Source organism: Ailuropoda melanoleuca, chromosome 9 (genome assembly GCF_002007445.2).
Source record: "Ailuropoda melanoleuca isolate Jingjing chromosome 9, ASM200744v2, whole genome shotgun sequence".
Classification (NCBI taxonomy): domain Eukaryota; kingdom Metazoa; phylum Chordata; class Mammalia; order Carnivora; family Ursidae; genus Ailuropoda; species Ailuropoda melanoleuca.
The window spans coordinates 75,732,913-75,746,904 of NC_048226.1; the positions used below are offsets into that span (position 1 = coordinate 75,732,913).

At 40.2% G+C, this 13,992-nt stretch overlaps 1 protein-coding gene across 1 annotated transcript in view; it reads left to right on the forward strand.

Annotated features, from left to right (window-relative positions):
- Nucleotides 1–13,992, forward strand: part of PKHD1L1 (PKHD1 like 1) — a 165,871-nt gene that overhangs the window by 139,508 nt on the left and 12,371 nt on the right. Inside the window, exons 72-76 of the mRNA XM_034668487.1 lie at nucleotides 2,651–2,786; nucleotides 5,599–5,943; nucleotides 9,595–9,746; nucleotides 10,153–10,299; nucleotides 10,642–10,795. Coding sequence (XP_034524378.1) covers nucleotides 2,651–2,786; nucleotides 5,599–5,943; nucleotides 9,595–9,746; nucleotides 10,153–10,299; nucleotides 10,642–10,795 — 934 coding nt within the window. The remainder of the gene's footprint in view (nucleotides 1–2,650; nucleotides 2,787–5,598; nucleotides 5,944–9,594; nucleotides 9,747–10,152; nucleotides 10,300–10,641; nucleotides 10,796–13,992) is intronic.

Sequence of the window (13,992 nt, forward strand, 5' to 3'; positions counted from 1 at the left end):
AGAGTCTCTGTGTCCCTTGCGAGGGGGGATGGGGATGGGCACCCTGTGAGCCGGTATTTCCGGGCTTTTGTTCTCTGGCGGCTTTCCCTGGCGGTTTGCTATGCCTCTTCTGAGAGAGCAGCAGCGGCTGAAATTCAGCCTCTGTCTCAGAACAGAGGGATCGCGGATCGTTCTCCACTGATGTTCTGGCCACTTTAACTCTGTTTCTGTTGGTGCTGCTCAACCCTGCAGCATCCCGGGCTGTGCGCCCCACACCCGGCGTCCCAGCCCTCACTTCCAGGGCCGGCACGTCTCTGTCCTTTGTGTTTCCAACCCCGCCCGCCGCCAGCCGCCCCGCGCGGGCTCCCGGAGCTCCCCGTCTCAGTCTGGTGTCTCACGGGTGCTGTCCGCGAGTCCGCCTGCTCCCCCGTGCAGGTGGCCCGCCAACCGCCAGCCGTCCCGCGTGCGCTCCCGGAGCTCCCTTCTCAGCCTGCTGTCTCAAGTGTGCGGGTCCGCGGTCTGTCCGCTCCCCCTTGTAGGTGGCTACCGCTTCCCGGCGCCCTGACACGGCGGCTCCCTCCCCCTTCTGTTTAGCTTCCGATATCTGTGCGCGGTTTCACGGCTCCCCGCTTCGTACCTCGATACTCAGCGCTGGAGATGTTCATTTGTAGAGATCCAGATGTATCTTCCTGCGTCTCAGGCTGATTCCGTGGATATTCCTGCTGGTCTGGTACCTATCCAGCTCAACTCAGGGGACCGGCTGAAAAAGGGGTCCCCTACTCCTCCGCCATCTTAACCTCGAGACCCGTGTTCCAGATGTTGAGTCTGCCTGGAATATTCTGCCGTAGGTGGCTAACTCCCCCTCCCCCGGGCTCCCCCCATTCCTCCAACAGGCCTAGCCTGTACATCCCACCCTAGTTGGCTCTCCCAATTATTCATACTCTGATCTACCTTTCCTTTTTTTCCGTAGCACTTACCACCTTCTAACATGCTTTGTATTTTACTTATTATTGCTACTATTTATTTGTCTCTCTCCTCACAGTAGGATATAAGCTCAAAGAGGGCAGGGGCTTGACCATAGAGTTGAGGGTCCATTTCTGGAGTCTCTATTCTGTTCCATTGATCTATGTGTCTGTTTTTGTGCCAGTACCATGCTGTCTTGATGATCACAGCTTTGTAATATAGCTTCAACATCATGCTCCCAGCTTTGTTTTTCTTCTTCAATATTTCTTTGGCGATTCAGGGTCTTTTCTGGTTCCACATGAATTTTAGGATTGTTTGTTCCAGCACTTTGGAAAATGGCATTGATGTTTGATCGACCCAGCAATTGCACTACTGGGTATTTACCCCAAAGATACAGATGTAGTGAAAAGAAGGTCCATATGCACCCCAATGTTCATAGCAGCAATGTCCATAATAGCCAAACTGTGGAAGGAGCCATGATGCTTCAACAGATGAATGGATAAGGAAGATGTGATCCATATATACAATGGAATATTAGCCATCAGAAAGGATGATTACCCAACATTTGCATCAACATGGATGGAACTGGAGGAGGTTATGCTAAGTGAAATAAGTCAAGCAGAGAAAGACAATTATCATATGGTTTCACATATTTGTGGAACATAACGAATAGCAGGGAGACATTAGAAGAAGGAAGGGAAAAATGAAGGGGGGGAAATCAGAGGGGGAGATGAACCATGAAAGACTATGGACTCCAGGAAACAAACTGAGGGTTTTAGAGGGGAGGGGTGGGGAATGGGATAGGCCGGTGATGGGTATTAGGGAGGGCACATATTGCACAGAGCACTGGGTGTTATATGCAAACAATGAATCATGGAACACTACATCAAAAACTAATGATGTACTGTATGGTGACTAACATAACATAATCAAAAAAAAAAAAAAGAAGAAGAAGAGAGAGAGCGCAGAGGCTTATGACAGCTCCTAGAATAGGGCCTGGTTTAGATAGGCCCTCAATTTTTGAATGGAAGAGAATATTTTTAATTTTAAAAATAACTACGAAGTAATGTGACTGTTAATGTTCTAAGCCTCTGAAGACAATCTCAAAAAAAGATTCCAAAACTATATATAGCTTATTAGATTCCTTATTAATTTCTTTCCGCCCTTGTAAAAGCTAGTCCTCTTACTTTATGATTATACCCATAGCATGAGATGTGAGGAATATAAACATAGGAAATGAACAAAATTGAATCAGAGAGTATAGTTATTTTGACTCATTTTTATCAGTCTTACTACCAAATTGGTGTCAGAGGTAAGCATTTTTTTCAACATTAGCTAATTTTGTGCAGTTGCATTATTGAGCACTGCTCAATTCTCTGTTTCCCCCTGCCCCTGGAGTTGAGAGCCTGTACTGGAACTTTATCTTTTAAAGGAAATGTTTCTTTTAGAGATACTCTAATAATTCCTTCTTACATTTTACTTTTCTACTGAGAATCATCAATTAAGAGTTAAGTTATAACATCTGTATGAATGGTTGAATGTAAGACCACTTACAAATTTTAACTCAATACTTATCATCAGTCCATAAAACTTAGTTTTACTATTTTACAGAGGTATATATAGCTGAAGGACATTTTTCAGTGCCAAATTCTAAATATTCTGTTTCATTGTTCTTTTAAGAAACAAAAATGTTGTTTATTTTTAACAGGCTGTGGTGGTAGGAATTTTTTTCCCCACATTTCAGCGTTTGGATGTCTATGTGAACAATGCATTGGTTTGCCCCAAAAATACAGTATGGAACCCTCAACAGAAATACTGTGAACTTAATAGACATCTGTACACAGGTATTTACTCAGAAAAATAAAGAACACATTACATACATACTTTATTATGTATAAAATTCTTTGTAATGTTTCATTATTAATATTTTTAGTTCCTTAGCCATTGACAAATCCAAGAGAAGGTATTGTTACCATGATCCACCAAATTCTAAGATGTGTTCATTTATAACATATGTGTCCTGAAAGATTATTCCTGATGGAACACTTTATGCACCTGCACACGTGCAGATATAAGCTTTTGTGTATCATGCACGCTCCTTTCCCCCCGAGAGCATTTACGTTCTACATGTAGTTCAGTTATTCCTATTTACAGAAGAAATTTGGCTTAGAATTTTTACCCTACCTCTGCTTTACTTCTGTTTCATGGAGGTTGGAGCCAAAATTAATTGGCAGTTACCAGAAGTATTGCCAAGAAAGCTAGTATAACATTAACTGAACATAATGGAGTCAATATAATAAACTCTGGACTTAAATGAAATATATGGAAAAGGCTAAACTTACCCACTTACCAATATTTGCAGGACCAGGATTTATATCTGCTCATTGAAGTCCTTTTCTTAAACAGGGTACTAATAAGGCCAGTACATTCCATTCCACATGTGCTCTTATCATTTTTAGATGTGTGCCATAATCTTGATTAACAATTACATAAATGTGTGCTGTAGGTCATAACATCAGCTAGACATGAGAGTGTGAACGGATAACGGGCATTCATTACTGTCTGTGGAGCCAGTCCTATTTCTAATAGTCTGAATAGCTAGTGCTTCCAGAAATGTTACTGTGTGCCAGGCACTGTTCTAAGTGATTTGAATATAAGAACTCATTGTTACTATATTCTAATAATAACCCTAGAGCAAGGCACAGATGAGTAAACTGAGACACAAGGGGGTGAATTAATTTGCTACAGTCTCTGCCTTAGCTCTGGCTGCCATAACAAAATACCATGAAGTGGGGGGCTTAAAAACAGAAATTTATTTTTTCACGGTTCTGGAGTCTGCAAGTATGAGGTCAGGGTGCTAGTAGGGTCAGGTTCTGGTGAAGCTCTCTTCAAGACTTGCAGATGGCCGCCTTCTCCCTGTAACTTCCCATGCCAGAGAGAGCAACAGCAGGCTCTCGTTATCTCTTTTTATGAGAGCATTAATCCATCGTGATGTCCCCACCCTCATCTAAGGCTAATTACTTGTCAAAGGCTTCATCTCTGAATACCCTTACACTGGGGTTTGGGGCTCTAACCCGTGAATCTGGGGGAGGGGAGCACAATTCAGTCCATGGTAATATCAAAGATGGTGAGGGCAGAACAAGGACTTGAACCCAGAGATTCTAACTCTAGAAGCCATGCACTTGACCATTATGCCATATTGCCTCCTGATAAGCTAAGAGAGTCCGTGGTATCACTTTTTATATACAAATAACTACCCATATTTACAGCTTCATTTTCATACATTTTAATTCTTTTTAAAAACAACATTTTTGGTACCAAGTACTCTTATCATTCAAATGGGGAAAATAGAAACTATCTCAACAAACAGTATTTAATATAGGGAATTGGTTACGTAAGTATTGAAGGGCTGAAAAACACTATTACTACCACCTTCTTCTAATTACTTTTTTCTGATACAACATTGGTCTTAAATGAATATTTTGCTTTGGCACTTAGGATGCAAAATAACTTCCTGTATTATGAATCTATACATATTATTTTAGATTACCCAAAATGTTTTATTATGCATGTCTCTGCTTCCTTCCATTACTGGGAAGACAAGAGGAAGTTACCCAGGATAAATGGTGCATGCCCCTCTAAATGCAGTTTGAGAGCAGCTTCAATTCATAATATAAAAGCACGTTCTTCAGACTCACAGAATGTTTAAGCCAAAGTGCATCTAGAACTTATGCTAGTAGATATGAAAGAAATACGTGATAATAATGAAATGGCTTCTTAATACCAACTGCTATGAATGTCTGTTACATTCATAAGAAGTATCTTCTTCTTCCTAAAATTTTAATTTATTTTTCTTAGTAAGCCTCACTATGAAATGTGGTAAGAAGCTGCAGGTCCCATTCAGGTACTATTATATGATTCAGGCTTTGTCTGGGCTCAGGAGTTCTTAGTGGATTTATTAGCTTTTAGAAATTTTTGATACTCTGCCATAAAATCGTATATATATTCATTCATTTTATATATATATAAAAGTCTCAGTCACTTTTACAAAAGTCAATTCCCTAGTAGAATTTGTTTTGCATTAACCAAAGGTTTTTCAGGCTGAAATGTAAACCTGCTTCATTGGTATAAAATCCCTCTGATATTTAGTATATTTCGTGTATACTTCATTTGTATTACATACTTCTGTCCTTGGTAAAAATAGAAACACTGAATTGTAAATGCTCCTTCAGAGTTGATATATAGCACTCTAGAAGGCTATTAAAGTTAAATTACCTTTTTTAAATTACTAAATGCCTTTGGTAAAGGCTTTAAAATTCTGAACATGTAAATAGTGTTACCAGTACCGATATGGGCTCCTGGGTTCATAATTGGATTTTATTTCTCAATTATACTGTATCTATAGCTCATTGTTTTTAAAATAAATGTAATGTATGATGATGATTAATGGCATTATTTAAAGGGTTGATTTTTATTTTGCATGTCAGTTCTATAAGTGTTTTTGTTTTTAATATGCATACTTTCCTATGGAAGAATAATGTTGAATTTTTTCAGAATTTCCTATATTTAAACAAATATTAAATACTACATGGTAATTGTGATAACATAAGTATTTTTAACTGTGCTGTTTTGGCTTTTTTTTTTTTTTCTTCATAGAGCAATTCCTTCCTAACCTGAATTCCACTGTCCTTGGTGAAAACTACTTTGATAGAACCTACCAGATGCTTTACCTTTTGGTTAAAGGAACTATACCTGTTGAAATCCACACCACTGCAGTCATATTTGTTTCTTTCCAACTACCTGCTGTAACAGAAGATGACTTCTATAGCTCTCATAATCTGGTTAGAAATCTTGCCTTGTTCCTAAAGATACCAAGTGACAAAATCCGTGTCAGCAGAATAATACAAGGGGACAGTCTACGGAGGAAGAGATCCACGGGACTCACAGTGGCATTGGAGATTGGAGATGCTCCTCTTCAGTTCTTAAGCGATGGTACTGCAGGTATGAAGAGTAGACATTTGAGTTGGAAGAATGTAATACCGGACCCACATTCACAAATAACACTATCAGAGCCTGGTAAACCTGGCCTCAGGAAGTCCTGCCAACCCCACATCCTGAACCCTGTAAGGGCCTGGAGACCCTTTTCCCTACTCTATTCCTGTAATCCCAAACTATTTTGGAATTACAAAGGCACTTTAGCCTCTATTCTGTTATTGTAGCAACTAGTAAATGTAACAAAAGGATTTGACCTAATATAGCGGATTTGAGAGGTGACCTAAGGAATTGACCTTATAGCTGTGAGATTAAGCATAAAAAGCGTCCATGAAAAGAGGGCAATAAGAACGTTCAAGTCTAAGGAAGCAGTTGGTGAAGGGGGTGCATTGGAAGAACTGGAGAAGGTCTGAGTGGTGTGTGGGGGCAGGAGCCAGGAAGGGCAAGCTGCTGGAGGTGAAATTGAGAGGTAGGCGGGCGCTAAATCATGGAAACAAAAAGCAGCTCTTTTCTTCATGAGCTAAAAAGATTGTGGATATTTTCCCAGGGAAAAGAGTAAGCCTTTGGAGATTCTGGGCTGTAGTAAAGTCACAAACGTACCCTAACAAATGCAAATGTGCAGAAATATGTTCTATCTTTAATTTCTACAACTGAGCCAATCACCAGCTGTCACACTTTCCTCTGTCCCTCACTCTCCACATCCCCATTTTGTAGGTATCAGAGTTAAAAATAAGCTTACCTGCCCCACCAGAGGTATCTTTGCTGCTTTATATTATTTCCTTAGAGTCACTCAGTTTGGGCATTTGGGTAGGTTCAGCCTTTCAGATTTTTTCCTTTCCATCTGCTTAAGTTGGTATCAGAATACCAAGGGGGCTTTCCTGTCTTCAGACCCCCACGTTGCCTCTTGTCTTCATAGTCTCTGCTACCGGGTGGGTGATCTTCTCTGCTCTGCACTACACTCAAGCTTGTCTTGAGGTGCAGCTGAACTTTCTTGGCCTCTTGGCATCCATCCCCAGCATGCGTTCCCAACCGTGCCATTGTCTCCGGTAGTCAAGCACAAGTCTCAACAGGCACACCCATCTCCAAAAAAAATGAGACCTAGATCCCCATCAGAGGAAGATTACCATCCAGCTAATGAAGTTTAAGCTTCAAGGCCTTTCACTTGTACAAGTCATAGGAGGGACCTGGGAGAAGGGTCCCTTTAATAATGCGACCCCAATCATTGTTACTATCAAATCGCAGAAGTAAGACTTTACCTCATTCTTTTTCTTAAAGAGAGCCTCCAAACTATAAATTTCAGATTCAGAAAATCAGCATCTGCCTTATCTCTGTCCATCATCTTTTTCCTTAATCCCCAGGGCTCTCTTTCATGTCAGCCTGGGTACTGGGTGAAGTTCTCGCCTCCTGCCTTTAGGGGTCATCACTCATTACCCCGGGGGGTTTGCTTTGAAGGATTGACCCAATGCGCCTAACACATACTGTTTTGGAATTCTGCCAGCTAGGCAGACAGAGGTTCTTCCCTTGTGGAGGTAAGCCTGTGGAAAGGCTATCTGGAGCAGAGGGAGGTGCTGATCAACTCTCTTTGCTGAAGGAAACAGGAAGTGAGGCTTGTGTTGTAACAGAATCTCCCATAATGTTCTTTACCCAATCATAGGTTACTTTTCCTTCATCAGCCCTGTCAGGGCTTTTGACTCAACACAGTTGGTTCATTTATTCTAAGAGTTGTAGTGGTTCCATGGTACATATATAGATTGCTCACCAACTCTTAGAAATTCCTAGGAAGCCCTTACATGGAGTGGGGTCATTGTAAGCCCATGTAGCCACTCAAATGTCCAAAGAAACTGACTTATTTCCTATATGTGATCTAAATTTCTTCACATACAACCTCTTCCGTCCCCTTATCCCCTTTAAGCAGTTTTATTTTGTTAGATTTATCCAGACAGGTATAAGACAGTCTAAGAACATGGAGATGGGGGCAGTCAGAGGGACAGGCTAATGGCATGTTTCTCAGACATATTCTGAGATAGGCTTTCAAGTCTCAAGGAAAACCCTACAATGTGGCATAGAGGGAATTCACAGCAAAATATTGGGTGGTGGCAAGGAAGGTAGTAATACTGCTGGCTCTCCACGGCCTTCAGGTGGTGTCGGGATATCCAGGAGTTCCCAGATGTCGTCAAAAAGGGTTACTGAAGTATTGAGGGGATCTCTGCATAAACAGAGATTGGTCAGGAATAAAAGCTCTTCAGGTTAAGGACTTTGGTTTCTTAAGGTGGCAGTCACCAGAAATGGATGCTTTCACATGTCGAGTGGTCAGAGAAAACCTGTCAACAGTGCAGGCAGGTCAGACCTGCCACGTTGCACCAAAAACCAGTGAGGACAAGTGGTAGCAGTAGTCGGTGGAGATGAAGCCTCTTTGTACCTGCTACCACTTGGCCACATGAGCCCTCATACCTGGGAAGCCATTTGGAGAAGAGTATATGGAAGGAGTGGGGGTCGGGAGGAAGAAGAAGAAATCTGAAAGACTAAGCATTTATCCAGAGGGTCTGAGTCAACCCAAAGAGACGTGTTAGACCGACAGGACTGAAATTCCCTAAGAGCCTCGATGTGTTATGTGAGGTCAGCTGCCTCCTTCTTCCTGAGCACGCTGAGCTTCATGGTTTAGCCTTAAAGGAGGAAATGCAATGCTCATAGTCCTCAAGGCAGGACTCTGGATATAGAAGTTGCTGGATAACTACACAAGAACTGTTGTCAAGGCTTACAGTGCATCAGAAAGATCCTGGATACAGCTGTTTTTTAAAAGATCAGTCAGACTATAGTATATACAATGGAGTGGAAGAAGGATGGAATGGGTGCAAGAAAACCAGTTTAAAAGCTGTTTTAGTAAATGATGGCTTTGACTAGGATTTAGACAGTGCAGACAGAGAAGTCTGGAAACTGGTAACTGTGATTATGTGGTGTGGGCGACAGACGAAGTAGAAGAAGGGATCAGGCAAAAGTACCAGGCTCTGACAAATGAGTATGATGAATAGAGGGACCACTTCTTAGGTACGGAGCACCGTGGGGCCAGTAAGTGTAAGAAGGTCTGCCGAGCTAGACAGAGACAATAGAAACTGCCTGTAGTGTTAAAATTAACCTTGAAAATCATCAACATTTAGAACAAGCAACAATTTGTGAGTCATGTAGGGTTAACTTCAGAATTTACTAATGTACATTGTGTAAATTCAATCATGCTAATTATCCTTACATGCCAAAATTAAAACTCTCTTTTTAAAAAATGGCACATGGTGACAAACTTGCATATTGTTTCACTTCTCAGTAAAGAATGGCATGGGAAAGGATTAAATTAAGAGACGTATATTTTTCCACTATGCTTTCATTCACTTTTCTTGTATCTATTTTATCCGCCTTTGGTTTTTCTTTATTTGCAGCTTAAAAACATGTTCTATTGAGTGCTCCGTTTTCCTAAGCTCGCTCATAGGACTTCGTCATGTTGAGCTCAGGGGTGGTGAAAAAGCTACAGAATTCCAGAATTGTGGATGGAGTTGTGCAAAAACAAAAACAAACAAACAAAAAAAACCCACAAAAAAACAAAAAGCAAAATGAAAAACTCACAGTCCTATATTCTTATAACCCATATGTCATATTACTGTTTCCCTACAGGTCAGATGCAGTTAACTGAACTCCAAAAAATTGCTGATTCTCTTGGACAAGCTATAATTTCAGGAAAAACCAGTAGTATCCTTGGATTTAACATCTCTTTCATGTCTATTACTGACCCTATCCCCAGCCCAAGTGATTCTGCCTGGATTAAGGTAAGAAAAGGCAGCTAGAAAAATGCATCTTAGCTATTTAAAAATTGTTGCTTATTTCTTCCTTTAACTCTTTATAGTTCAATACAATAATTTAGAGGGCACGTCTTCCCAATCAATGTTGGCTATTTTTTTAATGGTATAACTAAAATGATAAAGTAGTTGAAAAAGGAACTTATCTTCTAAAAAATTATTTATTGGTATAAAATGTGCTTTGCTTTGAATATTTATAACAATGCTTCATGAATTCGATCCAGAGGGAATACTGTAATAAAATTAACTTCACATATTGAACGTATTTTTACGCTTATTATTCCCTATTACACTTAGCCTAGCTAAGATGAATTTGTTCCTGACTGCCATTTGTCATGTGAAAACCACTTCATCACTCATGACCATTTATTTACAGGTGACCGCCCAACCAGTTGAAAGGTTTGCATTTCCTGTTCATCATGTGGCCTTTGTGTCCTCGCTGTCAGTGATCACTCAGCCGGTGGCAGCTCAACCAGGACAGCCATTTTCTCAGCAGCCTTCAGTGAAGGCAGTAGACTCTGATGTAAGTTCCAACTCAAAGCTTTAGTTGAGTGAAGAAATGAAGCTATAACTTTTGGAGAGTGAGCCAGCTTCAATAATCCTGGTCCACTGGCAACCTGAGAATGACACTGCCCCTTAAAAGCTGGACTAATGGATATAATCTTTCCCTGTTTTGAAAGTGTTCCTTTTCAGTGAACTTGTTCCAGTGCCCACCCATATTTGTGAACTCCTTGTGTAGGGAAAGAAGCTCCTGCAGATTTTAAATTTGTAATGAGGCATTTTAAAAAAGGAAGTGTCACATATCTTAAAAAGGGGGGGGCATGGGAACAGGACAATTAAAATTCTCTACTACTTTTTTCGTTAGGGTAACTGTGTATCAGTTGGGATTACTTCACTGACTTTGAAGGCTCGACTAAAGGACTCCAATAATAACCAAATCAGTGGTCTGAGTGGAAATACAACAATTCCATTTAGCAGCTGCTGGGCCAACTACACAGACCTTACTCTACTTAGAACAGGTGAGTGCACTATTTTGGATCTTCACATATATATCCATAAACAGGGACAATTATAATTGAACAAAGCATTCTAAATACTCTGGTTAATAAATTAGACAGATTGGAACACTATAGGGGCACCTGGGTGGTGCAGTTGGTTAAGCCTCTGACTCCTGGTTTTGGCTCAGGTCGTGATCTCATGGTTGTGAGATCGAGCCCTGCATTGGGCTTGGAGCTCAGCATGGAGTCTGCTTGAGATTCTCTTTCCCTCTCCCTCTGCCCCTCCCACTCGTGCTCTCTCTCTCTCTCTCTTTCCGTCAAATGAATAAGTAAATCTTGAAAAAAAAAATTGGAACACTATATCTTGTTTCAGAAAACATGTCAGATACGATCTAGCTTACAAAAATATTTTTAATATCCAAAACAAAATAGAATTAAAACAAGCAATTAAGGAAATTAAACATAATCTGAGGCTATGCATCAAAATTACATCATGATTCATATTTTTATCCATTTGTGTACATTTCTAAATTTTCACTAAATATGTATTACATTTAAAATGAAAACAGTTAATACATGGCTTTTCAAGTTAAAGAAAAGGGAGGATGAGATAGGCTCATATAACTTGAATGCCCCATGCAGGAGTTCAGAGTTGGACTGAAAAGTGGGTTCTAGTCTTTCTGAAAGACAATGCAAAGGAGAAAACGTAAACATTGTCATGAGTCCACAATGCCCATCAGGGAGAGAAACCAGTTGTTGTGGAGACTAACAACTTGCTCTGAGGTCAGAACAAATGTCTCCTGTGGGTTCTCATAATGTATACCCAATGAATCTGTATGAAGTGATATCTTCAACATGACAGCAAATAGTCATAACTTCCACTGTGATGTTTCTTATATTGTCTTTATACGGGTTGATGGCATAACTTCAATTGGTTATAAGCCTTACTACTGAGCCCAAGACAGATAGGTTGTAGAGTATCTATTGGTGATAGATTGTAGAGTATCTAAAAGAGAAATGGATAAACTGCTTTTACCTGAAACAGGCTTCCATTAATCTGTTTACCATTAATCTGGGCCCATTTAGGACCTTTATAGGACCTAACTTCTAAAAAGTTGTATTGGTACTCCCCACTTCTTACCACTGTTTTCTCACACATATATACATACTAAAAGTCAAAATAAAAGTAAAAAGAATAAAATAAGTAAAAGAAATTCCAATAATAGTCTGATTTTTTCATATTAACTAAATATCAGAAGCTAAAATCATTCCCTTAAGTATTTTTTTCCCTATTTTTTGTTTTTTTCTTGCTTTGATGATGCCCTAAACCACACAAATTTGGTCTGCTTGCTAGGCAGCAGTATCTCAACCTAATGTTTGATGGGATGCAAATGGCAATGACTCCAACATTGTGCTCCTAGACAAGTATTTAGAGTGTCCTATACACTGGCTGGTTAAGGGCAGAGCCAAAGTCTTTGAGAGTCAGCCTAAATGGTGGTAGAACTGGGATCCTTTTCTGGGAAATGAGGCACTTAACAAAAACCCTAGGTGAGAAGAAAGTTGCTCTCCTCCCCATGAAGATGGACCCAAAAGGTGCCCAATGGCAAAGACCCAACCTGGAGACCATGTTCTTCAAACTACTGCTTCCAAATAGCAATGTTCCAAAATAACCAAGATCACTGGAGTGCTGAAGCAATAGTATAGACTTAGGTGTTTTATTGTTATAACAAAATATCATTCTCCTTTTATAGAGTAAATTTTCCTTCATAGTTCAAAGCTTCCTAGAGTGTCTATCTGATCTGCTGTGGCGCACGGCCATTGCTTCTAATCTCTTGCTTGCTTGCTTGCCCGCTGTCTTACTTTCTTACTGTCATCAAGTGTAGGGTCTCAGTTCCCTGGTTGTGTATATAAGGAAGACCAAATATAGTCCTCTCTTCATTATCTTTAGATCAGTTAGCCAGTTTATAGATTAACCACTATAAAATTGTAATAACAACAAAGCACGTGAGAAAAGATTAACAAAGCATCATTTTTGTAACTCTTTCTAGTAGGCAGCCCCCCGCCCCCCCAGTTACTGCATGTGGGAAATCCCCTTGCAGATTAGACTGGAGCCTGACAGTGTGGTCCCACGCACTCTTCTACTTATAGCTCGATGGAAAGCAAAGCAGTGCCCACCCGGATAGAAGAGGTATGGGTTGTGGTTTCTAACACAGAAAATGGGGATGTGAGAATGAGGTGAGAGAAGGGTAGAAGAGGAAGAAAGTAGTAAACAGCTAAGGCTGCATCTTTGGGCAACCTGAATAAAAATAGTATTACTACTGGATAATCCACATTTGGGACATGTTTACTGAGCAATATGTATGATACCTGGTGCTTGTTTCTGTTCTTATTGCTCCATAACAAGCCAGCTCCAAATCTAATGACTCAAACAACAACCATTGCACTTCCTCACAGTAGTTTGGGCCAGGAATTTGGGCAGGGGTGCCTCCTGTCTGCTCAGTGATGTCTGGATTTTCTGCTGGATTAGCTTGATTGAAGTCATATCCCAAGGTTTGGATTCTGGATTTTAGCTGGGTTCCTCAGTTCTCCTGCATGGAGTGGCGTCTCCACAAGGTTATCTTGGGCTTCCTCACAGTACTGCAGGAGAAAAAAAAAAAAAAAACAACCTAAATTCTTTACACAGAAAAGTCATTAAGAAAAAAATACATACACCTGCTGCAAAAATTCAGTTTTTTTTCAAACAGAAAAAAGGAAAGACCTAAATATGTCATTGTCATGGATTGTAATGGTGGCAGAAAATTCTATAGAACAATGACCGTCATTCATCTTGAAAGTTATAGAATGCATTTCTGTTGTTTGGTGAAAGCGCGATGCAGTCAAGATCTAATTATATTTGCTGAGAAAGAAGGAAGGAAAGAAAGAAAGAAAAAGAGAGGGCAGGGAGGGAGGGAGGGAGGGGGAGGGATGGAAAAAAAGAAAACAAATGATGTTGTTTAAGGTAATAGAAAGAGAGAGGAATGGAAACCTCAGGGTTGTGACAAGGATTGCAAACTCTGTGGTAGCCACTATTGATGACAGCAATAGTCATAGAAGAAATTATATCGAGGAAAAATATATTGGTTATCTCATGTTCAAAACTGTGGGAAGATTTAACATACAGATTAAAAAGTATTTGGATGAGGTTTTTATGTTTCACACTCTGAAAACGTCTAACAGGT